This window comes from Glossina fuscipes, unplaced genomic scaffold (genome assembly GCF_014805625.2).
Source record: "Glossina fuscipes isolate IAEA_lab_2018 unplaced genomic scaffold, Yale_Gfus_2 27, whole genome shotgun sequence".
Classification (NCBI taxonomy): Eukaryota; Metazoa; Arthropoda; class Insecta; order Diptera; family Glossinidae; genus Glossina; species Glossina fuscipes.
The window spans coordinates 1566697-1587491 of NW_023998422.1; the positions used below are offsets into that span (position 1 = coordinate 1566697).

The following is a 20795-nucleotide window of genomic DNA, read 5'->3' on the forward strand; positions in this document are numbered from 1 at the left end:
TGTCATAGCGTTAGGATTCATAAACGTTTTCCAGGTTTTTGTCGCATGACTGTATGCCGATCTGAGATAGAGTGGGCCAGCACGCCAGCACTCCGTTGCCATGTAATATGATAACACTTGTGTGATAAAAATTACTTGCAATCTTGTTTGTGTCATAGCTGGCGCCGAGGCGTTTCACGTCGATGCAATTTCCAATGATAAATTTGACAGTTTATTGCTGGTAATTTTTTTCAATATGATCACTGAACATATTGAAAAAAATACTTTTATAAACTTACATGTTCGCACAAATACATATACATATATATATATATATATGTATATATATGTAACAGCAGAGAATATCTTATAAATGGAATTTTTAAATATATGTAAAAGCAAACTACTTTACCTCTGCATGCAGATGATTGCAGGACAAGGGTACGCAAGCAGTAGTTAGTGCATTAATTTAATATAAATTTTCCGTTAAATTTTGACATTTTCTTACGATTATTTAATTTACTTATATAATTACGCAAAGTCTCTCACCTAATCTCCCTCTGGGATTTTTCGAGGCTTAGAAATATAATGCTTCTGAAATTTTTGAAGACCTTTTACTACCTGATTTAAGTTCTTATCACTGAAGGACGGACGCATATTCATTTTGTCAAAGTCATAATTTTCTTTCCAATAAGTAGATCTACATATATATATATATATATAAAAAAGTCTTGATCAGTCTACCCTTCCACCCATCCGTCTGTTACAATGTTAGCGATAAGCATTTTCCCGGTAGCAAAGACATCTGCTTCGAATCAGCAAAAACTTGTAGGCAGGTTGGCATTAAAACTGGCCCAGATAGATTCAAGGGCAAGATTACAATGCGATATACAACGAGAAGGCCTCTGCTTCTGGGCTTTTTGCACTTTGCTCACAAGCTACAATAAATATTACGCGAAAAAATTCCCAGTGTATCCAATGTGTGATCCTACTGTGCTTGCATAAAAAATGGGAAAAAATCGTCCGCTTCAATTTTATAATCAAAATTTTATTTTTGTGGGTAATTTGCTCGGTATTGTAGGAAAAGGCCTTTAAAAGGACTTTTACTCCATTATTTTTTTCTATCTATTCTAGTCTTCCACACACAATCGGTAGATGGTAAGGTGAACTTCAGAAGTACACAATTTTGCAGAAAAAGTACACGATTAATCGTAAATGTGTCTTGGAATGAATTGCAATTCATTCATCAAGACGAGCATCTACGTCATTTCTCCAGAGAAACCTTATTACAAAAAAAAAAAAACAAGTCGAAATTTTCGTTTTTCGGGGCTACTTCCATTTTCTAATGGAAACAAGACCTGACCAACTTTTAATTTTGTCCTCTTAATCGGTTGTGACGTATATGTGCAAAGTTCCGAATTCCGTTATTAGTTTTTGTGATCGACCCGGTGTTGAAGGCCATCTTCTTCCATTGTCAGGTTAAGTAAAATCTGATTGTTTTTACAACAGATCGTACCACGATGGGAGCCCATGGGAGCAAGGAAAACGTTAATGTTTATGTTTTTATAATAGTTTGAATTCATTTGTTTATCCAACAAGAAAAAATTAAGTAAATCGATAGATAAATAGACAACTAACTATCTATCCCAACCAATATCAACTAATCGTATTTTTGAATATATTATATTTCCAATTTGATAACAACTCTATAAAACAATAAAACAGTACTTCCTGCAGTTCACGTGCAATGGCAAGTGCTATAATATAATAATTCCCACATGATTGAATGCAAATTAGAATATGTCTCGACAAGTATGATTCGTATAAAGATTGAATTTTAATGTCTGTAATATGTACTGTAGCACTGTGAACCAGATGATATAATGACTTTGGTAAGCGTTACTTTCGACACCAAGACTAACTCTAACTTAATAAATACTCGTTTTTTTTGTTTTTTAGTGTTAATTGTTAATTTAAAGCAAGTAATTAAAGTAGTAAGTATCTAAATTAATTTAAAGTAAGATTCTCAACAACAAATTTTTGGAAATGTTGAATGAAACAATCAAAAAATTTAACTTCAAAGTGCAAACGTGAATCACGGACACGCCGTGGCCCGATTAAGGTTAATACGGAATTCAAATATTGGCGAGAAAGAAAATCATTTCGTGGACACAGTAGAATATAAGCTGCAATCGACGACAACGTGAATGGTTAGAGATTAGCATCATCGGTTAGGTGGCGAAATAATCTTAAAATGGAAATATTCTTCTGATTATCATTACTGCGGTAATGCGAACTTGAATAAAGTCGAATTTGTTAATTATTAGATGCTTGCAAAAATTTTGATCAGCGACTTTTACCGATAAGGAAATGGGTGATGCCAGTGTACATAACGATTGAATTCGATGGTTTTGACGCTAGGCATAAAGCGCTCAAAATTCTTCTCCTTCTAAATTTATTACATTTGTTGTTTATTTGAGCATATCTGCCGCCAAAGTTAACCAAATACGTTCAGAGGTTGATGCTTTTTGGTTTCAACGGTTTAAAAGTGGCGACAAAAATAGCCTGAAAATGCCATTGTTTGTCCTCTTTTTACAAGATTTGTCAAGGAAACATTGTTGCAACCTGAATGGGAAGCTCTGCCGCAAGCGACGTACTCATCAGACTTGGCGCCTCCTGATTACCACTTGTACAGAACCGTGCAGCATGGCTTGCCTGTCACGCTGGTCCACAAAGTTGAAGAAGTGCGAAAATGGGTCGGTAGGTGAATCGCTGCCAAACCCATATAAGTTCTTTCGACACGATATCCGCCATCGTGCCAAAAATATTGTCAACTGTTGCAGAAAATAATGAAAACTATTTTAATGAATATTCATTGCACAAATTCTCTACAATAAATGCCTCTTTCAAGTGATCAAAATTTCCGCAAACACCTCATAATTATTTCTGCACTTAATTTTCTAGACAATATGTGACAGCTGACAAGTTACCACTGTGTGTGACTTGACGAAGTGAATATAGAGTTGGCTTGAGGTTCGACCAAGCTTTACCCAAGCTCGGTACGTTTCAGAGATTCAAAGATAGTCGTTCTTAAATATTCCTCCGAACTTTCTCTGATTTTTTCGCTAAGTATGACGTCGATGACTATTGATCTACCACTAATTAATTAAATTTAAAGTTTTATTGAAAATTAGCGCTTATTGTGGTATTTTTTTTTGCACAAATGTATTCTATTAAGAGTTAAAGGGGTAAAGACTATTTCGCAATATGAGTAAACCATTGAAATTTATTTAAGTGTATTACGGTTTCAAGAGTGCCATAAGGAGTATTAAATTTAATAACCTGAGTCTAAGTAGTTCAAGGCGGACTAATTACTATATTAATGTGCTATGTAAAATTTGATTTGTCAGGAATTTATGTAATCAGGAAAACTTTTCTCTTATCTCTTTCTGCTCTATTGCAGCAACATGTAACGGTGTGAAATGCCTGAACGGTTTAACATGTGTCGAGGATCAGTATACAATTCCGCATTGCATTGTATGCAAAATCGAATGTGCGCAGGACGATGATCTCGATAGCAATGGCATTGATGTAGACGCTACTCAAGCTGTATGTGGCATGGATGGTAAAACGTATAAGAGTACTTGCGATATAAATCGCATGGTTTGTAAAGTTGGTCGAAGCATTGGTGTTGCATACCCGGGACCATGTCGTGGTAAGTATAACATGTCTAATGATGGTTACAGTAACTCAAAGTCGTCGCTTTTTACATCATGTTACTAGTGCGCAACGCGAAAGCTGTTGTTGCTTTTCGTGTTTGTTGTTATTATTATTATTGTTGTTGTTGTTGTTGTTGTTCAAACAAATCATCATGCTTTGCACAATAATTTCCTTTTGCGCACGCCCATAATTACATTCGCGTACCACCGCACAAGACAATAATGATAGCAATAGGCTGTAGCTGCCAGTAGCAATAAAAGCTCCAGCTAACATGAGATGCATATGTGTCAAGCATTCAGTTTACATTAGTTGAAAAACAATAATCATGTTTTTTTCCTATTTTTTTTTTTTTTTTATTTTTTTTGCATTCATCGATAATTGCATTAATTTTCATGTTTAGTAAACGAATGAGTGGATCGCTGACCGGCTTCCTTACACAACGTATAATTTTCGTTTGCTGTCACTTGAAGTTTTCTATTTCTTTTATCTATTTTCTGCACACAACATATACATGCAGAGTTTAAACATATCACATATAATCATATAAACAAAAAAAAAAAAAAAAAAAAAAATGCATATATGCAAGAAGACTGGACTTGAAGAAATATCAGAAAACTTATTAATTGGTTCTGAGCTGATCAGATATTTTAAGATTCATATGCAAGAAGGCATATGGAATACGTTATCGAAACCGAAATCAGATTAATTCATTCCATCTGATTGCCTATGGGTTTTTCAGATAGTTTTAAAACTTCAAAGCCAATGTTTACCTCAAAAAAAAAAAACTTCACTGAATAGGGTTTCCCTTAAGCGATGGAGCGTTGAAATGGTGTAAAACTCTTTTATAAAGCCTATTGGCATCTTGTTGTTATTTTGCCTTTCATAATACGCTCAGTTGTATCAATTGTTGTGACGTTCACTGTATACAATGTCAGCGCAATATACAGATCAAGAGCTTCACGCCTTGAGTAGTTGATGTTAATCGTTTCCATGGCGTGGATTAACGATGATTCGTTGCAAAAAACCTTTCTCATCTTTCTTTCAGATGGCACCGAATTTACTTAAACTTTGCGAAATTTTCGTAAGTCCAATATCTCTTCTTCAAAATGTTTCTTGAGACGCTAACATGCTTCGTCTTGTCGATTGACAAATAAATCTCATTAAATATAGTTTTAAGTTAAAATGACTTTACTTTAATACAAAATAATAATTAAAGCTTCACTATTGAATTTTACTTGTTAGCCAACAATCTATTCTCTTCCCATGGGTACACACGGTAAGGAGATCATATATATTTTGATATAAAGTCTAAAGGTATGGAGCAAAATAGGAAAGTCGTAGTATTCTCAAACGTCATATATATAGTGTGTATTTCAAATATATTACGCGTTTTCTCAAGTCTTCTTGACTATTTCATGCGTAATTCCAATACAAGTTCACAAGTATGCTCGATAAATTTCTGCGTACATCTATATATACCTTACCTATATCTTATTAATTTTAGCATTTATTAACTTATGCTTACTTAGGTTTTTGTGTTTATTTTATTGAAAATATAGCACAAAATTATATTAAAACCTACTCAGTCGAGTTGCATCGATGCGCCAATGCCTAAGAAGATAATATATATGCTTAGGTTATACGATACGTAACCACAGTTTTGCATATGATTGACTTGGGTGCACGCTTGACTTTGCATATTTGTCGTTGAATTAAATTTCACAAAAAGAGGTAGCAAATGGAAAAGAGACAGAGATAGATAATATGTATAGAGTATTGTCATGTATGTGTCATCAATGACTGCTGCCATCGTGGTTCAGATTAAATTTCTTTCATAACAACGACAATGCGCACAGTAGCAACCAGCAGTAGCAATAATATGACAAACAACACATACAGCAACAGCGACAACAGCGACAACAATATAATAGCAACAAGCATAACTATAATAGCCGCAGAAATAAAATTGATTGCTATATGGCATCTGTTTGCTCAATGAGACGCATTCAGTTCGTTACAACCAACCAACCAGCCAACCAACAAACTAACGCAAACAATCAAGCTAACCAAGTTACAATATATGTACATATGAACATAGATGAACATAATCATAAAATGCTATACATATTTACATACATACATACATACATGCATACATACATATACATACACTAAAGCTAACATACATTCAAACGTGCTATAGACATTCTCAGCCATCGTGCAATCAAGCAACGTATTGTTTGGTCAATGGATGCATCACTTCAATTTGATGCTGAATCTGATTGAGATTGAGATTCAGAATTAGATTGAATTTCTAACTGAATATCGATGTTTATATATATGTTTATATGTGTGTGCTTGCAAGTATGCATATCGGTCACAATGCATACACATTCACATATATGTATATATATATATATATATATATTATCATCATCATATATATATATATATATATATATATATATATATTATCATCTTACCACGAGTTACCACGAGTTGTTATTGCTATTGTTAATATTGAATAAATCATGATTGCAATGTGGTCGAAAAATAGAAATGTCTTTCTCAAGTTTCCAATTAATTGCATCCAGCAGAATTGCACACGTATAATGTACGAGCATGCATAGGAACGCATTTCCCATAATAAACTCAACTAACTAAAACTCGCTGGATGATCATTAATTCAATTAAAATCATACCTTTCAGTCACTAAGAAAAATTTTAATTCACCTTTTCTTTCTTTTCTAAATAACACTTATTCAGTCATTTATTATCACCAGTAATTATTGATTATTACTTCACTGCCGTTCGTGTGAATGTGTATTGAAGAAAAAACTTTAAACATAAACAACTACATTCAATTTAAATCTCAGGACTCGAAAGTACTTCTGCGAACTTCTGTTGATTTAAAAATTAAAAAAGAACGCAAGTAAGAAAATTACATTCGGTCGTGACCGATACTTTTATGCCCATCACCGTGATTCTAAAAACAAAAAAAAAAGGAAAAGAACTGAACTTTCATACTCTATAATATTGGGTTTTTCTATTTTCACAACAAAAGTGCAAATTCATGAGCAATAAGCAAAAAACATGGAGTGGAAAACTGTTCACAGTTTTTGTTACATGGGCGTGTGGGTGTTGTAGGCAAGTTCTTTGAACAGTTATTGCCACTTGCAAATTCTTTTGCAAGCTTATAGACGATGTCCTCATCTTTGCGAACGGGAGAATATTTACCACAGCTACGACTGCTCAGACGGACAGATGGACAGACGAACAGATAAAGGCACGGACATGCGTAGGTACATTACGAATTTGAATTTATATACTTTATGGAGTTTTTGAAGCTTGCTTTTGTGTGTTACAGAACAGAGCAGGCATGGCCCAGTTTTTCCAATTTTGTAGAGGTACTACTATAAGATAAGTGCAAGAACGTCCAATGCTTCTATTAAATCCGAAGTCGGCAGATTCATTTTTACGGCTAACAGAATATCTACAACAAACATTACACAGACAGACGGACGGACGGACGGACGGACGGACGGACAATCAGACACATTTAAATCGATTCAGAATTTAATGCTGATCAAGAATATATGCGCTTCGTGAGGTCTCCGAAACTAGCTTCTAGACACTACAGAACGAATATATCGCTCAGCCTATGGGAATCGGGTATAAACCCCGATTTATTCATCTCTAGCCCTAAAAGTTCCAAACGCAGAGTTTACGAATTTCTTATTCAAGTTTCAAACCTAATAATATATAAACTATTTAAGGAAAAAAGACGAGCGTCTAGTGCTTGCTTTTCAGTAAATTTTACCCGCAAGTCCTCATTAAAGCGAAACATGACTTTCAGGTTTAAAATATCTGCAACAGAAAAGGTTGCATCTATCCACGTGTTTCTTCGTTCATTAAACCCGTTTCGCCGTAAAACCTATAAAGTTCTCTTGTGATATTATCGCTGCTTGATATTTGGTTTCCTGCCATTGCCCTCGAATTCACTTACCCACGTTCGTAACGCTTTAGTTTTGATTAAAATGCACGTTTTACCTTTAATTACAACAACATTATCAATTACAACAAACGTATCACTAAACGTACAATTTGTAACGGGCTCTGCCTTTGAACAAGAACATACTAGCAGCAGATCAAAAAACCGAGTAAGTATTCCGTTGAATTTTTTTCAGTTGCTTTTTGCTTTCACCGAAAGTTGAGGGATATATTCATTTGATCAAGACGTTTGCAACGCCCAGAAAAAACCTTCAGAGATCCCACGAAATATATATATTCATGGTCAGCATCAAATTGTGAATTGATTTAAGCATGTCCGGTTATCCGTCTGTCCCTCTGTCCGTCTATGCAATGTCTGTTGTAAACATTCTACTGGCCGTAAGAATGGAGCTATCAACTTCAAATTTAACAAACATATTGGAAGTCCTCGCACGCAGATAGGTATTGAAAATGACCCAAATTAGTCGAAGGACCCGCCCACACGTAAAGTGAGAAAGCCTCTGTTTCCTAAAAGTAATTAAAAGTTGGGTTTTTAATCCTTACTCATGAACTATAGCAGATAAAAATACAACAATTTTAATGCGAATTCAATAGGTGATGCTATACCTGCTATCTGAACCAAAATGACAAGGCCTAACCAATATTATAGTGTATAATGTAACAAGCTTCAAAAACTCCATAAAGTATATAAAAGCTTGGCCAGTTTCAAGTTCGCAGTGCACCCGGGACATGTCAGTCTGTTCGTCTGTCCATCGGTCCGCCTGCTTAACGAAAATGAAGATATCGCCTAAAAATTTCCGAAAAATTTCAACCGATTTTGAGAAATAAAAAATGGATCAACTATAGTTTTTGATAAAAAATAATTTTTCGATCATTATTATTATTTCTTAAACATACTTTTAATTTCAAATTTAATTTTTTTTTTTGTGTTATAAAACCTTGAAGTTACGTCACTTGATCATTTAAACGTAAATTTAAAAAGAACTTTCAAGTGTAATAAAACTGTACGTCTTCTGAAGGTCTTAAGATCAAGCCTTACTTTGTTTCGATATAATGCGGAACACATCGCCGTGACTTGTATTACTATCAAGCTTAAGTTATTTTATTCTGCATTAAATCTTAGTTTAAATAAGTAAATAAAAAAGTATCGTGTAACAAGCTTTCGATTCGATGCGGTACGAATGAACCGTGTTATACGAGAGGCGTCTATATGCACTTCATGTATTCTCGGAGCCGTACTTCCGTAACATTTTGTTACCTACTCTGTAACACAAGTTAATAAAATAGATTTTATTTTAGAGGGAAAAAGTCAAAGCATAAACACAATGCATAGTTAATGCATTCTCTTGCTCTAATGATGACTGCAAACAAATAAAGGAGCTACGTTTTCCTTGAAAAGAATCGAGACACCACCATAGACAATATAAAATATTGAAAAATTATTTTTGGTAATTCTGTACAGTCCAATGGAATAATTGCTTTACTTTAAGACAGAGCTTTCAGACTCCGAAAATGTTTTACCCGCAATCTACCATATGCGACGATTTTTCTTTCATAAGATTTTTGGCAAAATTTCTAGCAAAATATGGTTCATTTTTAATCAATGCCGACGGACATTACCAACCGCATAACAACAATTTTACGTCAATCAAGAAAAAGAATTCCTTGTGCTTATTGTGCTAAGTGCAGCCAATGAAATAATGAAAATAATATTATCCCATACAATTATAAGTAAATAAAATTTTGGTATAAGAGGGAAATGAAAAATACGCATTATTTATTCATTCATTCATTTTTGTCCGTTTCCATTGACTATAGCAATTCCTCACAACTACAGTGTTGCGAATGATTACATGTTTTAGTACAAGTTCCGTCAATAGTAGAACAGCAACCGTCAACTAATCTGATAAACGATTGGACCGCAACGATAGTAATTGTTCTCTGTCGCTGTTTGCAGCCTTTTATTAATTTGCGACTGATATTAACGCTAACATATGACTCGACAGCTACTTTTTTATAATTGGCCATCATTGTCGACCGACGCATATACAAGTATGCAAAGAATTATATTTTTGCGTAGGCTTTGCTAAACTCCCAGAAGGTAACAACTATGAAATAACCTCACATTGATCTTATGTAAGGTATTAGTTGAAACTAAATGCACAAAAGCTTGCAAACCGAATACGTGCACAGACGCAATTGTTTTTTTTTTTTTTTTTTTTTTTTTCAAAGGACATCTAGGCGTTTTCGTGAACATGGTAAAACATAAATTCGTAATTGCACATATACACAAACCGACAGGAAAGACCCAGTTCACGGCTTCCTTTCTTTCGAGAGAACATTCAAATATTTAAGCTATTTACGATTTATTACATATATATGTACTGTAATGTTTCGATATGCGCATGAAATGCTCGCTAAACGTTCACTCAATATTCTAGGTTAAATTTTGTGTTTTTTTTTATGTGGTCAGTCTATTACGAAACAACTGAGTCAAGGACAATGCAGAAATAGAAGCGTAATACTAGCGATGTATTGCATAGATTGTGTCATTCTTGAAGGAGATGACATTGATGAATTGGGTCAAATATTCCAAGGAAAAAAATTTTGTTTTTCTTTAGCCAAGCATGGCTCAAATATTATTCTCTGCCTTAGCGATTAATGTAGTGGACTGCGAAAGCAGCATTGCATCTTTGTCAAGCGATCTTTTTTAAAAGGCAAATGTATTTATTTTATTATGCTTACGATGCATCGCAAGCTCAGCTAATGCCACGTACATAGGTACACATATTTGTTTGTATATCCCTTTCAAATGTAATGATAAATTTATAGAATTTTGGATGGTAATGACAATCAGGTTTTATTAGGCTTGGCATCTACAGACATCTACAATTGTTTGAATAGTCGACTGCTCGTCGGCCGTTTCCATTCAAAATAAATAAAGGCTGTATCCACGATGTAAACCACGAAATTTTTACAAAAATCTTCAAAGGGATGGCAACGAAATGAAAATGCTTTTGGTTGGCCATTGGACCATTGGCCAATTTTTTCATTATATTGAAGGTGTCACAAACTCGATTACACATTTAGTATATTTTCAATTCGAGTGCGAAGCATAAAAATTACCTTTTCATGATATTTGAGCGTACTTCATATTTCAAGTTGCCCAACAGGTTCGCAAATATAGTTTAGTAGATGCAATATACTTTTCACACTAAGTGGTCCAAGTTAAATATATCTTTTCCACTCACAAACTCATGTATTTCCATTTATTTTATGGGCATATATATATATACGACAAAAGTTATTTACTCCTTAAAGTTTTAAGTTTTCAATTTAATGATCGCCGGAAGCTTTAGTAATACAGCCGCACGCTACCCGTCTTACACACATAACATAGCATTCTCTGATTCGCAATTTATGATTTGGTCGCGGAAACAGCTTAGACTTGCTTTTCGTTTTTAGTTTTATTCTCGTTTTTGTTCTCTTTTTTTTTTTTTATTCTTTTAACAAACTCCCTGAACGCAATAGGACAGCAATTCGTCGCAGCAGTCAGCATTAAGTATATGTGCATGCGTGTGTTATAAAACACATTACCATTAAATGTATACTTTTCTTTTGATTTGCAGATAACTATCGATAGCATAGAAACTGTTGCCCACTGCAGCAGGCATAAAACGTAATCACAACATTTAATGAAATAAAACAGTAGCAAGTTAATAGCAATTAAATAACTGCTTTACAGCGCTTAATTTTCGCGTGCTTGCAATACATTCGGTGAGGTTATAAAGAGCCCGTTTATTGCTTTCGTAAAATGAAATGGCATCATAATCACACTGCTGTTAATTTTTTTTTGTCTTTTGCTTTTCTTCAGTGCAGAAAATACAGAAAAAATAAAATATATATAATCGAATAGACACACATATACATATGACTTCAGGCTAAGTCCATGTGTGGGGAAGTCTTGAAAATATAATAATCTTTTAATATAATTGTTAGCGTCGCGCCAGAATCGCACGAATCTTTGAAGAGATCGTCGGTCGTATCGGTTGTCATGTTGACATTGATGATGATGATGATGATGATGATGCATTAACATGAAAGAGTGCCAGGATATAAAAGTAAAAAGTCACCGGCAGCATTATACTGTTATAAGGAAGTATGAAAGAGAGCCCTATACTATTGGTAAGGATAGGGTGAAGTTAGTTAATACTTTATCTTCAAATCCACTTGGTCGCTACAATTGTCCTTAGGTTTTACTCTTTTCCTCTCCGCAGACATTGCTCAGAATCCTTCCAATTTACAGCATACTCTTAGCAAAAAAATATGCAAACATTTGAAAGTCCAAGACTCGTGTATGAGTTTAAATTCATTTTTCTTAATTTTCATTCATAATCTTTTCATTGTGCTCACTCGATATATTTTGAACGTTAGTTAATTCAAAAAACAATTTCGAAACGACTTTTCTTCAAATATTCTTTATTTATATTTCAATATATTGTTGCGAAATTCGCTTTTCTCGATACGGTTCATATCACTAGATCGTGGATATTCTTTTTAAGAGAAATACGCTTACACTTCAAATTTCTTTATTTACAATCAATTTTTTTTAAGGGTAGGACTATTTACATTTTACTTTGCCAATACTCTCAACTCTAATATTCTTTTTCGTCTCAACTTACTCTGCCTTCCGCAAATAGTCTATTTGCACTTGAGTTTTCCCTCTCTAGGCAATTTATTATTTGAAAAAATCAATTAGTTGAAATGAATTAGATTTGGGATCTCCGTAACAATATTATTGACCGCGTTAACATAAGAAGGAATTCTTACCGCAAAGCGAAGTGAATAACGGAGATTATTTATTAGAAATGGTGAATTGTTGCTAAGCAAAATTTTGAGAGCAAGATTATATACCGCTGGCTTCATTCAATAGTTCCTTGTAAAGGCATTTTAAGCCCAAGGATCATGCCGGGATAACCGATACTTTTCGTTTGCTGATGGTAAAGATATTTTTGCGAAATTTCCTTTAAACAAGGGCTTCTTAAATATTTCTCATGGATCAATCCAATTCGGCGTAGTTAACATGAAATCCTAAAATTTATGCACACGACACAGGAATGTTGAACAAAATTCTAACGTCGTACAGTCGTTTATCACATCTTGGTGAGGATCCTTGCATTGCCATTGGACTTCACGCGAAAATCATTCGTCTAATCTTTTCAAAAGAGAGCCGAAAGAGACCTTATAGTCTCATTGGTACGACATATCTACTTTAATTTTAATTAATCTTAATAAACAGATGATGAAATTATAACTTTTTAACGATTAATTATTGATTAGTAAACCTAAATTTAATCTGGAATGTTACTCCAGACAATTACTTAGATTTGATTTTATTCTCTGAACTAACTGAAAACTCTTCTATAAATTTGTCGCGATCTAAAAGAGAAATTAATTCGTTTGCAGCGTTTATATCTTTAATATCTGATGCTCGTGAAATTTGGAATTTTTTATTTTTCTTGATTGAAACAACTCTAGCTAAGCAAGATGCCTTTATTATTTAATTAATACATGGCCATGTGCCTTTATGTCTTATGTCTTTTTTTTGCAGATTTTCAAAATTTATTTTATTTTGAATAATACATAAATAAAATATAATCGTACGATATTGAATACGTTACCTAAATTTGATACTGTTTACTGGCACTCGTTTGTGGTGCATTGCTGAATTAATTGTTGAATATATAACAGAATTTTCTTTTGACCTTTTTTAATTAGCTGTTGCTACTGTCTAGTATTATTGCTACTACAATCTTATTAGCGAAACGACATTGCTTGAGCATAAACCTTCCTTTTCATTCGCTTGTCCTGCTTGTATCATACGTTCTAAAATTGAAATCACTCAGGTTAGTCCATAATGAAGTTTGTGACTTGATAAACTGATTTAATGACCTCATTAAGTCTGGAGAGGAGGATTGTGATTGCGGTGTTTCGCTAGGGCTTTTTTGAGCCGGTCTGCTTCTGGAAGACTATTTTTATCTTCGCAACGCTACCTCCAAGTGGCCCGTTTTGATCGCCTCAGCTTAGGGTTATGGGTGGTGAGGACTTCCTTGTGCTTAGCCCAATCACCGGAGTTTCTAGAAAAATTTCCTGGCATTTGGGATCTCTGTAGTTTTGGCAGGACACCGCAACTAGCCACAATATCGAACCGAAGGTATTGATGGTCGGATAATGTGTTCTCTCTGGTCACATGCCACCACAAGATAAAGGAACGTAGCTAGGAACCGATTAGAGTAAGGTCTAACACCTTCTACCATAATTTCTAACTCGATCTAGAATAATCTTACTCTCCTTCTAAGAAGCATTCAAGAAGGCACTCACCTTCAGGATTTTCATTTGAACTGCCACACACAGTGTTATGGACGTTTAAAATGTAAAGCCATTGTTAATGGTTGGTGATCGATAAAAATTGAATTGTCTAACTTCTTTAGAAATATTGTGACCGAGGAAATCAATACTTGTTAATCCAAAAGCACACTTATTAATTCCTACTTATATCATTAATATGCGGCACGGCACACCGATCAGGAACAGTAGCACAATTCAGTCGTCTAAAATCCCCACAAGGTTCGCACTCGTCTGGATCCCTTTTGGGAATCACACACAGTGGAGACGTAAATTTTGAATTCAGCAGCTGTAGCGACAAGAGACTTCTTATCTACTAAGCGGTTATGTCTAACACCAATTAATAGACCGCGCTTTCTGGGGATATCAGTTCCAATGATAGGCCCGGAAATGTCGGCAATCAAAAATACGAACGACACCTCACGGCGAGGATTCAAATTAATATTGAACAAATTCTTGCTAACTCAAGTAATAATTTGTTTAAGGTGTCAGGTGATAAGTCTTGGGATCTGAGTAGATTTTGAACAGTTACGTTGTTAGCGTTTCGCGAGGTTGACGCAACAGCATTAGCTTCTGAAGAATTAGATAACTCCCAAATACAATAAGCTTCAGTTCTTTAATATCCTTGGCATTCGAACCTGTAAGCGCGGCGCTCAAATATTTAGCAAGAAAACAAAACAAGGACAAACAAGAGGGAAATTTAGCTGGTCTCCTGTTACTTTTTTCGTTGTTTGAGCTCGATTGTTGCAATTTTGGCTTTTCTTCTTGCGCTCTGTGCGTTTTTTTTTTGAATTTTTTTTGTCTGTTGAGAGATAGCATGCAATGTGGTATTAAGTCTGATGATTATTGATCTGATTTGCTGTTGACTATTTGCTTTAACTGGGTGACTGGTTGACCGACTGTTGCTTACAATCTTGAGAACAACGTTGAAACATTGCTTGTCCTTGTTTTTCTTTGCTTTTCTTTAACGATTATTTTTATATTTTTAATTAGTTCCGAGTTCTGTTAAACTTAACGTTTAATGCTGACGTTAAAGTCCTTTCAGGACTTGAATACTGGAGAGGTTATTATTATTATTGTTGTAACTTCTGCTTCTGCCGTTCTATTCATATCTACTTTTAATAATTTCAATATTATTTCTTAAGTTCGCTATTGGTTATGTCGTCTTCTTCAAATGATGTTCATTGATGGGAACTCAACAAATTTTGTAAAATCTGAAGAGAACAAGTTCTCAATGGCGTTAAAACACACAATCACATATTTTGTTTTTCCTTCTCTTATTGTACAATCTGCAATCGTTTATGTTTGGAAATTGCGAGACACACACTTTTGAAAACTTCGATAAAAGTTTCGTTTCGATATATTGCATAGTGCTGATAAAATGCCTTTTTTTGTCCTGGAGAGATATGCAACAAGCGATAAATTTCTAAATAGCGTTACGTAAGTTATCTCAATTCTTTTTCTGTTTTTTTTTTAATATCTTGTTAACGGCACTTGCTGTTTTTCATGTTAAAAGGATCACTGACAGGCAGAATCGCCACGTTACAGGGGTAAAATTATAAATTCAAAAGTTTGTAAGGAATACTCCCATATTTATCCTCACATATTTATGAAGTGCCCTACAGACACTGAATCGAAGTCATAGCCGGCGACATTTCTTTTATTCTTCAGCACAGCTGCGCAAGATTCTTCCTCTGATGTTAGGACCTTGTGTTCCTTCTGGCTTCCTTCTGGAGCTCCTTCCATTATTCAAGATTTGACCCCTTGTTCTGGCGCTCCAGAAGTTTTAGAATTTCCGTCGGCTCCACGGTTTCTTTTTCCGGAAAATATCCAAGAGCTACGTGAGGTCAAGGTAACTCTTCCTCAAACACCACTTTAAGAGTGGTGGCGTCTCGCGACTTTAACGTTGGCATCGCCTTCTTCAGTCACCCTAATGTCTTTTTCCCCTTGCAGGTAGTTACGGGCCAACTTGGGCAAAAAGTGCCGCCGGCAAATTGAGGTTGAGTTGCCTTGACTTGAGCGCGCTTTGTATTGCCCTCAGTTGGCCATCTTTCCAAGATGTCTTGGGATAGTCGACTGGAACAATTCTTACCCTAGTCAGCTGTGTCAGTTCTTTATAGAAGGAAACACACTCACGTTGTGCCATTCGTCGCCACCGGATTGGTGCATGTGACAAACTGAACTGAGAGTTTTCTCTAGTTTGCCTCTTTAGATGTGTCTTGTTCTGCTACGGGAACACTGGCACTTCGGGAAGGGTGCAGCACCCACGTTGCGCTTAGAGCTCTGAGTGGACATTATGCTCTTGCAAAGTCTTAAAGCAGGTGTATTCCTCTTCATTCACTCTGCCCTTCGGGTACATCCCACCTATCGTCCCGTGGACATCTTCCCACTTGAAGAGAGACGGAAAGTGGCCCAGACGTCGTCATCAACGACATAACTAACTTTTTGAGTATCTTTGCCAGTTCGCTTTGATATCGCTCATTAAACAATCGATTCGAAAGAATTATTATACTTTATTTTGAATACATATATCCGCCGATAACACACAGAAAAAATGCTTGTGAAGAAGCAAAATAGTACAATATTTTCATAAACGTAAATGCTCGATATTTCCGTTATTCACGCACGCGCTCTTGAAGATAATCAAGCAAAATAAATAAAAATAAGCGACCAATTCTTCAAGATGGTTTCCCTCTTTTAACGGTTACGACTATGCTCCTCTCTGATAACGTATAAAATTTATGTACAGGTGATGCATATTTATAGCATAGAAAAAACGCAGCACTCGTAATAATTAAAACGATATAAACGCCTTTCCAACATATAAAACAACGTAAAGAAATCGTAAGTTCGTCTTAGAAAGAAACGAAAATATCTCTAATATTTACGTTTTATATAAAATACATTTACACTGCATATTTATAGGAGCTCATTAAATAGAGCCAAGTCATCATTACGCTTTATTACAATTCTGATTCTTGCAAATTGAAGCAAAGACCCCACATGTGAGAAGACTGAAACAATCGATCAATCAAAAACAGAAAGAAGTTATGCTCGGTTGTGGAGTTGGGGTCGGTTATATCCTCAGATAGAAGAGATTTATATAAAACAAAAATATATACAATACGTAAAAACCCGGATTTATTTTAGATTTTTGCTTAAAAGTTTGCGTTCTATGGAAGTTTTATTAACTAAAGTAAACAGAGGTTTGTCTATCTTCTTGCGCGGCTATTGTGTTCAGAGCTTTCCAACTTTTAAAGAAAAAATATTATCTTATTATACACATACATTACATATAGTTTTATATTATCATATATAAATATAAAAAAGAAAGCAACTAAAAACATGACATCACTTTGCCCAACACCAAAATTCATTTATTTTTGCGATCAAATGCCAAAGTAGGCATACTTTTCATGGAAGTCCTTATATGGAAGTGGGACCAAAGTGTGAACTAACGTGATTCAAATCTACTAAATTAAATTCTCCTATCGAAAATTTATCATTCTTCACCTGCTTTTGTTGTAAAGCGTTAAAAATTACAATTTGACAACATATAAGAACTTTTATATGGGGTTGTGTCTAAATAGCTGTACGTAATAACATCAATTTAATTTGCGGACTGACTATTATTCACATTCCTCTCGAGGAAGTTTGACACATATAACTTTTTTCATACGAAGATGTCTTCAAGATTAGTCCCTATATGGCGAGAAGTAGAGCATGTGGTCCGATTGAGTCGATTTAGAAATTATGATTAGTCCTCGGGTCACAAAAGGCGGTATACTAAATATTTCTTCAATCTCAAATGATAAAGGCCAGACAAACGGATGGACAAACAGACAGCCAAACAGACAAGTTTGAATCGGTTTACAAAATGATTCTGAATCCATCGGTCCTACCTTAAGTGGGATAGAAAAACTCAACCTATATTTTAAATGCGTATTAGAAACAACTCCAAGCAATGCATACAAAGAGTCGTACCCGTATCAAGGCGTCTTCAAAATTGCTTTAATGTTAAAAAATGTGCAACAAATTTGTGCTTTTAACGAATCATTTTATAGTCGGAATTTCTTCTTTTTTTTTTAAACATTTTTATAGACGATCAGGTTACTTGTGACGATGTTAGCTGCGGTCCAAAGCAGGTATGCCTTAAGGATTTGCTAACGCATAAACCTAGATGTTCATCTTGCCGCTACAAGTGCTCGCGCAAACGCCATTCAACAGTAAGTTTAACCTTGTCTGGTCAATTCAAGTGATAACTATTATATAACATTTAACATTTTAGACACATTATCGTTTCGAAGAGAGCAAAATTTGCGGAGTCAATAATCGAACTTATAATTCTTGGTGCGAAATGCGTAAAGACTCTTGCGCAACTGGATTCTACATCGATCTTAAGCATGCCGGTGAATGTCTTTAAGTTCAAGTCGTCTTCGCAAAACTTAATAAATATTGTACAAGATAAATAAGCGTACGATGGTGATGTGATGCGTCTGTATTAAGCATTAAATAATAAAAAAATTAATTCAAATGAGTACGAGAACATGAAGTTGTTTACAATAATCGAAATAAAGAAATTGAAGAGATTGAAGAGATAAAAAAAAAAGTAATAAGGTCGTCTTAAGTTGATAATCACAATAACAGTCATTTTTCTGCTTGTAGTCCATGTTCGAAGAAAAATAAAATTTAGAGGGATTGTCAAAAAAAATTTTAATGTATTTTGCTCAAATCGTTGCCGATGATTGCTTACCAGTTTTTCCAGAATATCTCATTTTCTTTTCTTCTTTTTTTTTTGTCCACAAAAAAAGCCTAAGAGTTTACTGATGCGACCGCTGCATGGTTATGGGATCAAAAGCGAATCGGAAGGAGGAAAGAAATTATAAGTGTTCGATCTTGAAGATCTTGATATTAATTAGGGATTCGGATAGAGAACCACACAGGGTAGTTTTATTGTCCAAGCATTGTCCAAAGTTTCTTATTTTTGTATTTTATTTATTTATTCTTAAATTTTATTGACTGCCATGTACATTAAGCTACTCATACTAATGCACTCGTTTTCTAGTTCTCATTTTTATGTGTGTGCATGTATGTTTCGTTTTTGGCGGGATATATTGTTGTTGTTTTTTTTAAACATTGTGGACTTTGTCACGTCGTTTTCGTTCAAATTGGCTTAGTCCATCTCTGACATTTATTCACTTAATTTTATTTTCAATAAAGTTAAAAAAGAAACAAAAGCAAACGATCTGGCAATTTAAGTTGTTAGTTGGGCACTCAACCATTTTTGGCAATTTTTTTATTTATTATAAGCAACTCTGTGCTTTGCCTTTCAACAGGGAATTTAGCGAGGGCGTTGTTCAATTTGATAATAAAAAATTATGCCGGTCTAGGCTAACTTGTAAAATAAAATAAATTAAGAAATTTTATAATGGCGAATTTTCTCTATTGCGCTTGCATGTATTGTGCCGCTTTGAGAATAAACGTATATTCGTTCTCAATCATGCAACAGGTCTTTATTATAAATAAACATTAGTTACTAAATATCACAAAGTTTTCCTTTGTTTTGCCGACGGCTTTTGCTAATTTTTCTTAGATAATTTGGTCCGTTAGATAATTTGGTCCGCTGGATAATGTTGTTTTGCCGACGGCTTTTGCTAATTTTTCTTAGATAATTTGGTCCGTTAGATAATTTGGTCCGTTAGATAATTTCACAGAGTTGAATCTTAAGTTCGGCATTTAAGATTGGCGTTAACATTTAAGTTGTTAGTTGGGCACTCAACCATTTATAAGCGACTCTTCTCTCTGTGCTTTATTAGCTTGTTGCAAGAGCCTTTTTAGTTCATTGGAAATTTTGTCTCTTTTGTCACTTGATTGAATGCTCAAGTTGCCTCTATGTTCCTAGTTAATAGATTTATTTCCGAAAGTTTTTTCATTAACCAAAGCCGATAATTCGCCAGCACTATAACCAATCAGAAGTTTCAGATCGAAATCAAACTTGTACGTAAAACGTTGGCCGGGCACTTAAGATACGATATTACTATTGTAATAGTATCGTATGGATCTCGTTTCATAATTCATAGTAGGTTTATTTTTTTTCTCGCCCCAAAGGCGAGCTACACGTTCCGGATCAGTAAGCTTAAATTCACCATCATTACCTACCCACTTAATTATGTCCACATGTTCGCGTTCAGTAAGTATCTCAAGGAGGAATTGCCATAAGTTTACTTGGCCGTTGTTTGCTTGTTTTTTGATGAAGCTAAACGCTCCTTACTGACGGTTGCTGCTGTTCATGTGGATAACCTTTTTCAAACATAGAAGTGTGCCTAAAGAATTTTCAAATTCAACTGGTACGAACTTAATTCAGCTGTTAATCTGAAAAAGACTTTGTAGAATCGAAAGGCAGTTTACGTTACGATCTTAATATTTTGTTTACTAGCTTGTATCTAAAGGAATACCAAATTTTGTAGCGTGGATTTTATTTTGTCGAAAATATTGAAAGTGCTTAGAGAAGTGGTTTACCTGAATGCTCGTCTTGCTTCTTTTACTTACTAAGATGCTGGTAAGCCGAGCAAACATTTATTTTAATATTTTCATGAATCTTAAATGATAATAAAATATAATATTATTTTTTATATTAATTATCGAAACAGTAAATATATTAATTTCCTTTCTGCGACAAC

The 20795-nt window shown here is 34.6% G+C and overlaps 1 protein-coding gene across 10 annotated transcripts in view; it reads left to right on the top strand.

Annotated features, from left to right (window-relative positions):
• LOC119635656 overlaps positions 1-18724 on the top strand; it is a 53801-nt gene extending 35077 nt beyond the window's left edge. For all 10 annotated transcript variants that reach the window (XM_038030564.1, XM_038030563.1, XM_038030565.1 and 7 more), the window contains 3 exons: positions 3443-3694; positions 18217-18341; positions 18404-18724. In XM_038030564.1, the coding sequence (XP_037886492.1) occupies positions 3443-3694; positions 18217-18341; positions 18404-18538 (512 nt within the window). In that variant the 3' untranslated portion in view covers positions 18539-18724. The remainder of the gene's footprint in view (positions 1-3442; positions 3695-18216; positions 18342-18403) is intronic.
• Positions 18725-20795: the final 2071 nt, after the last annotated feature.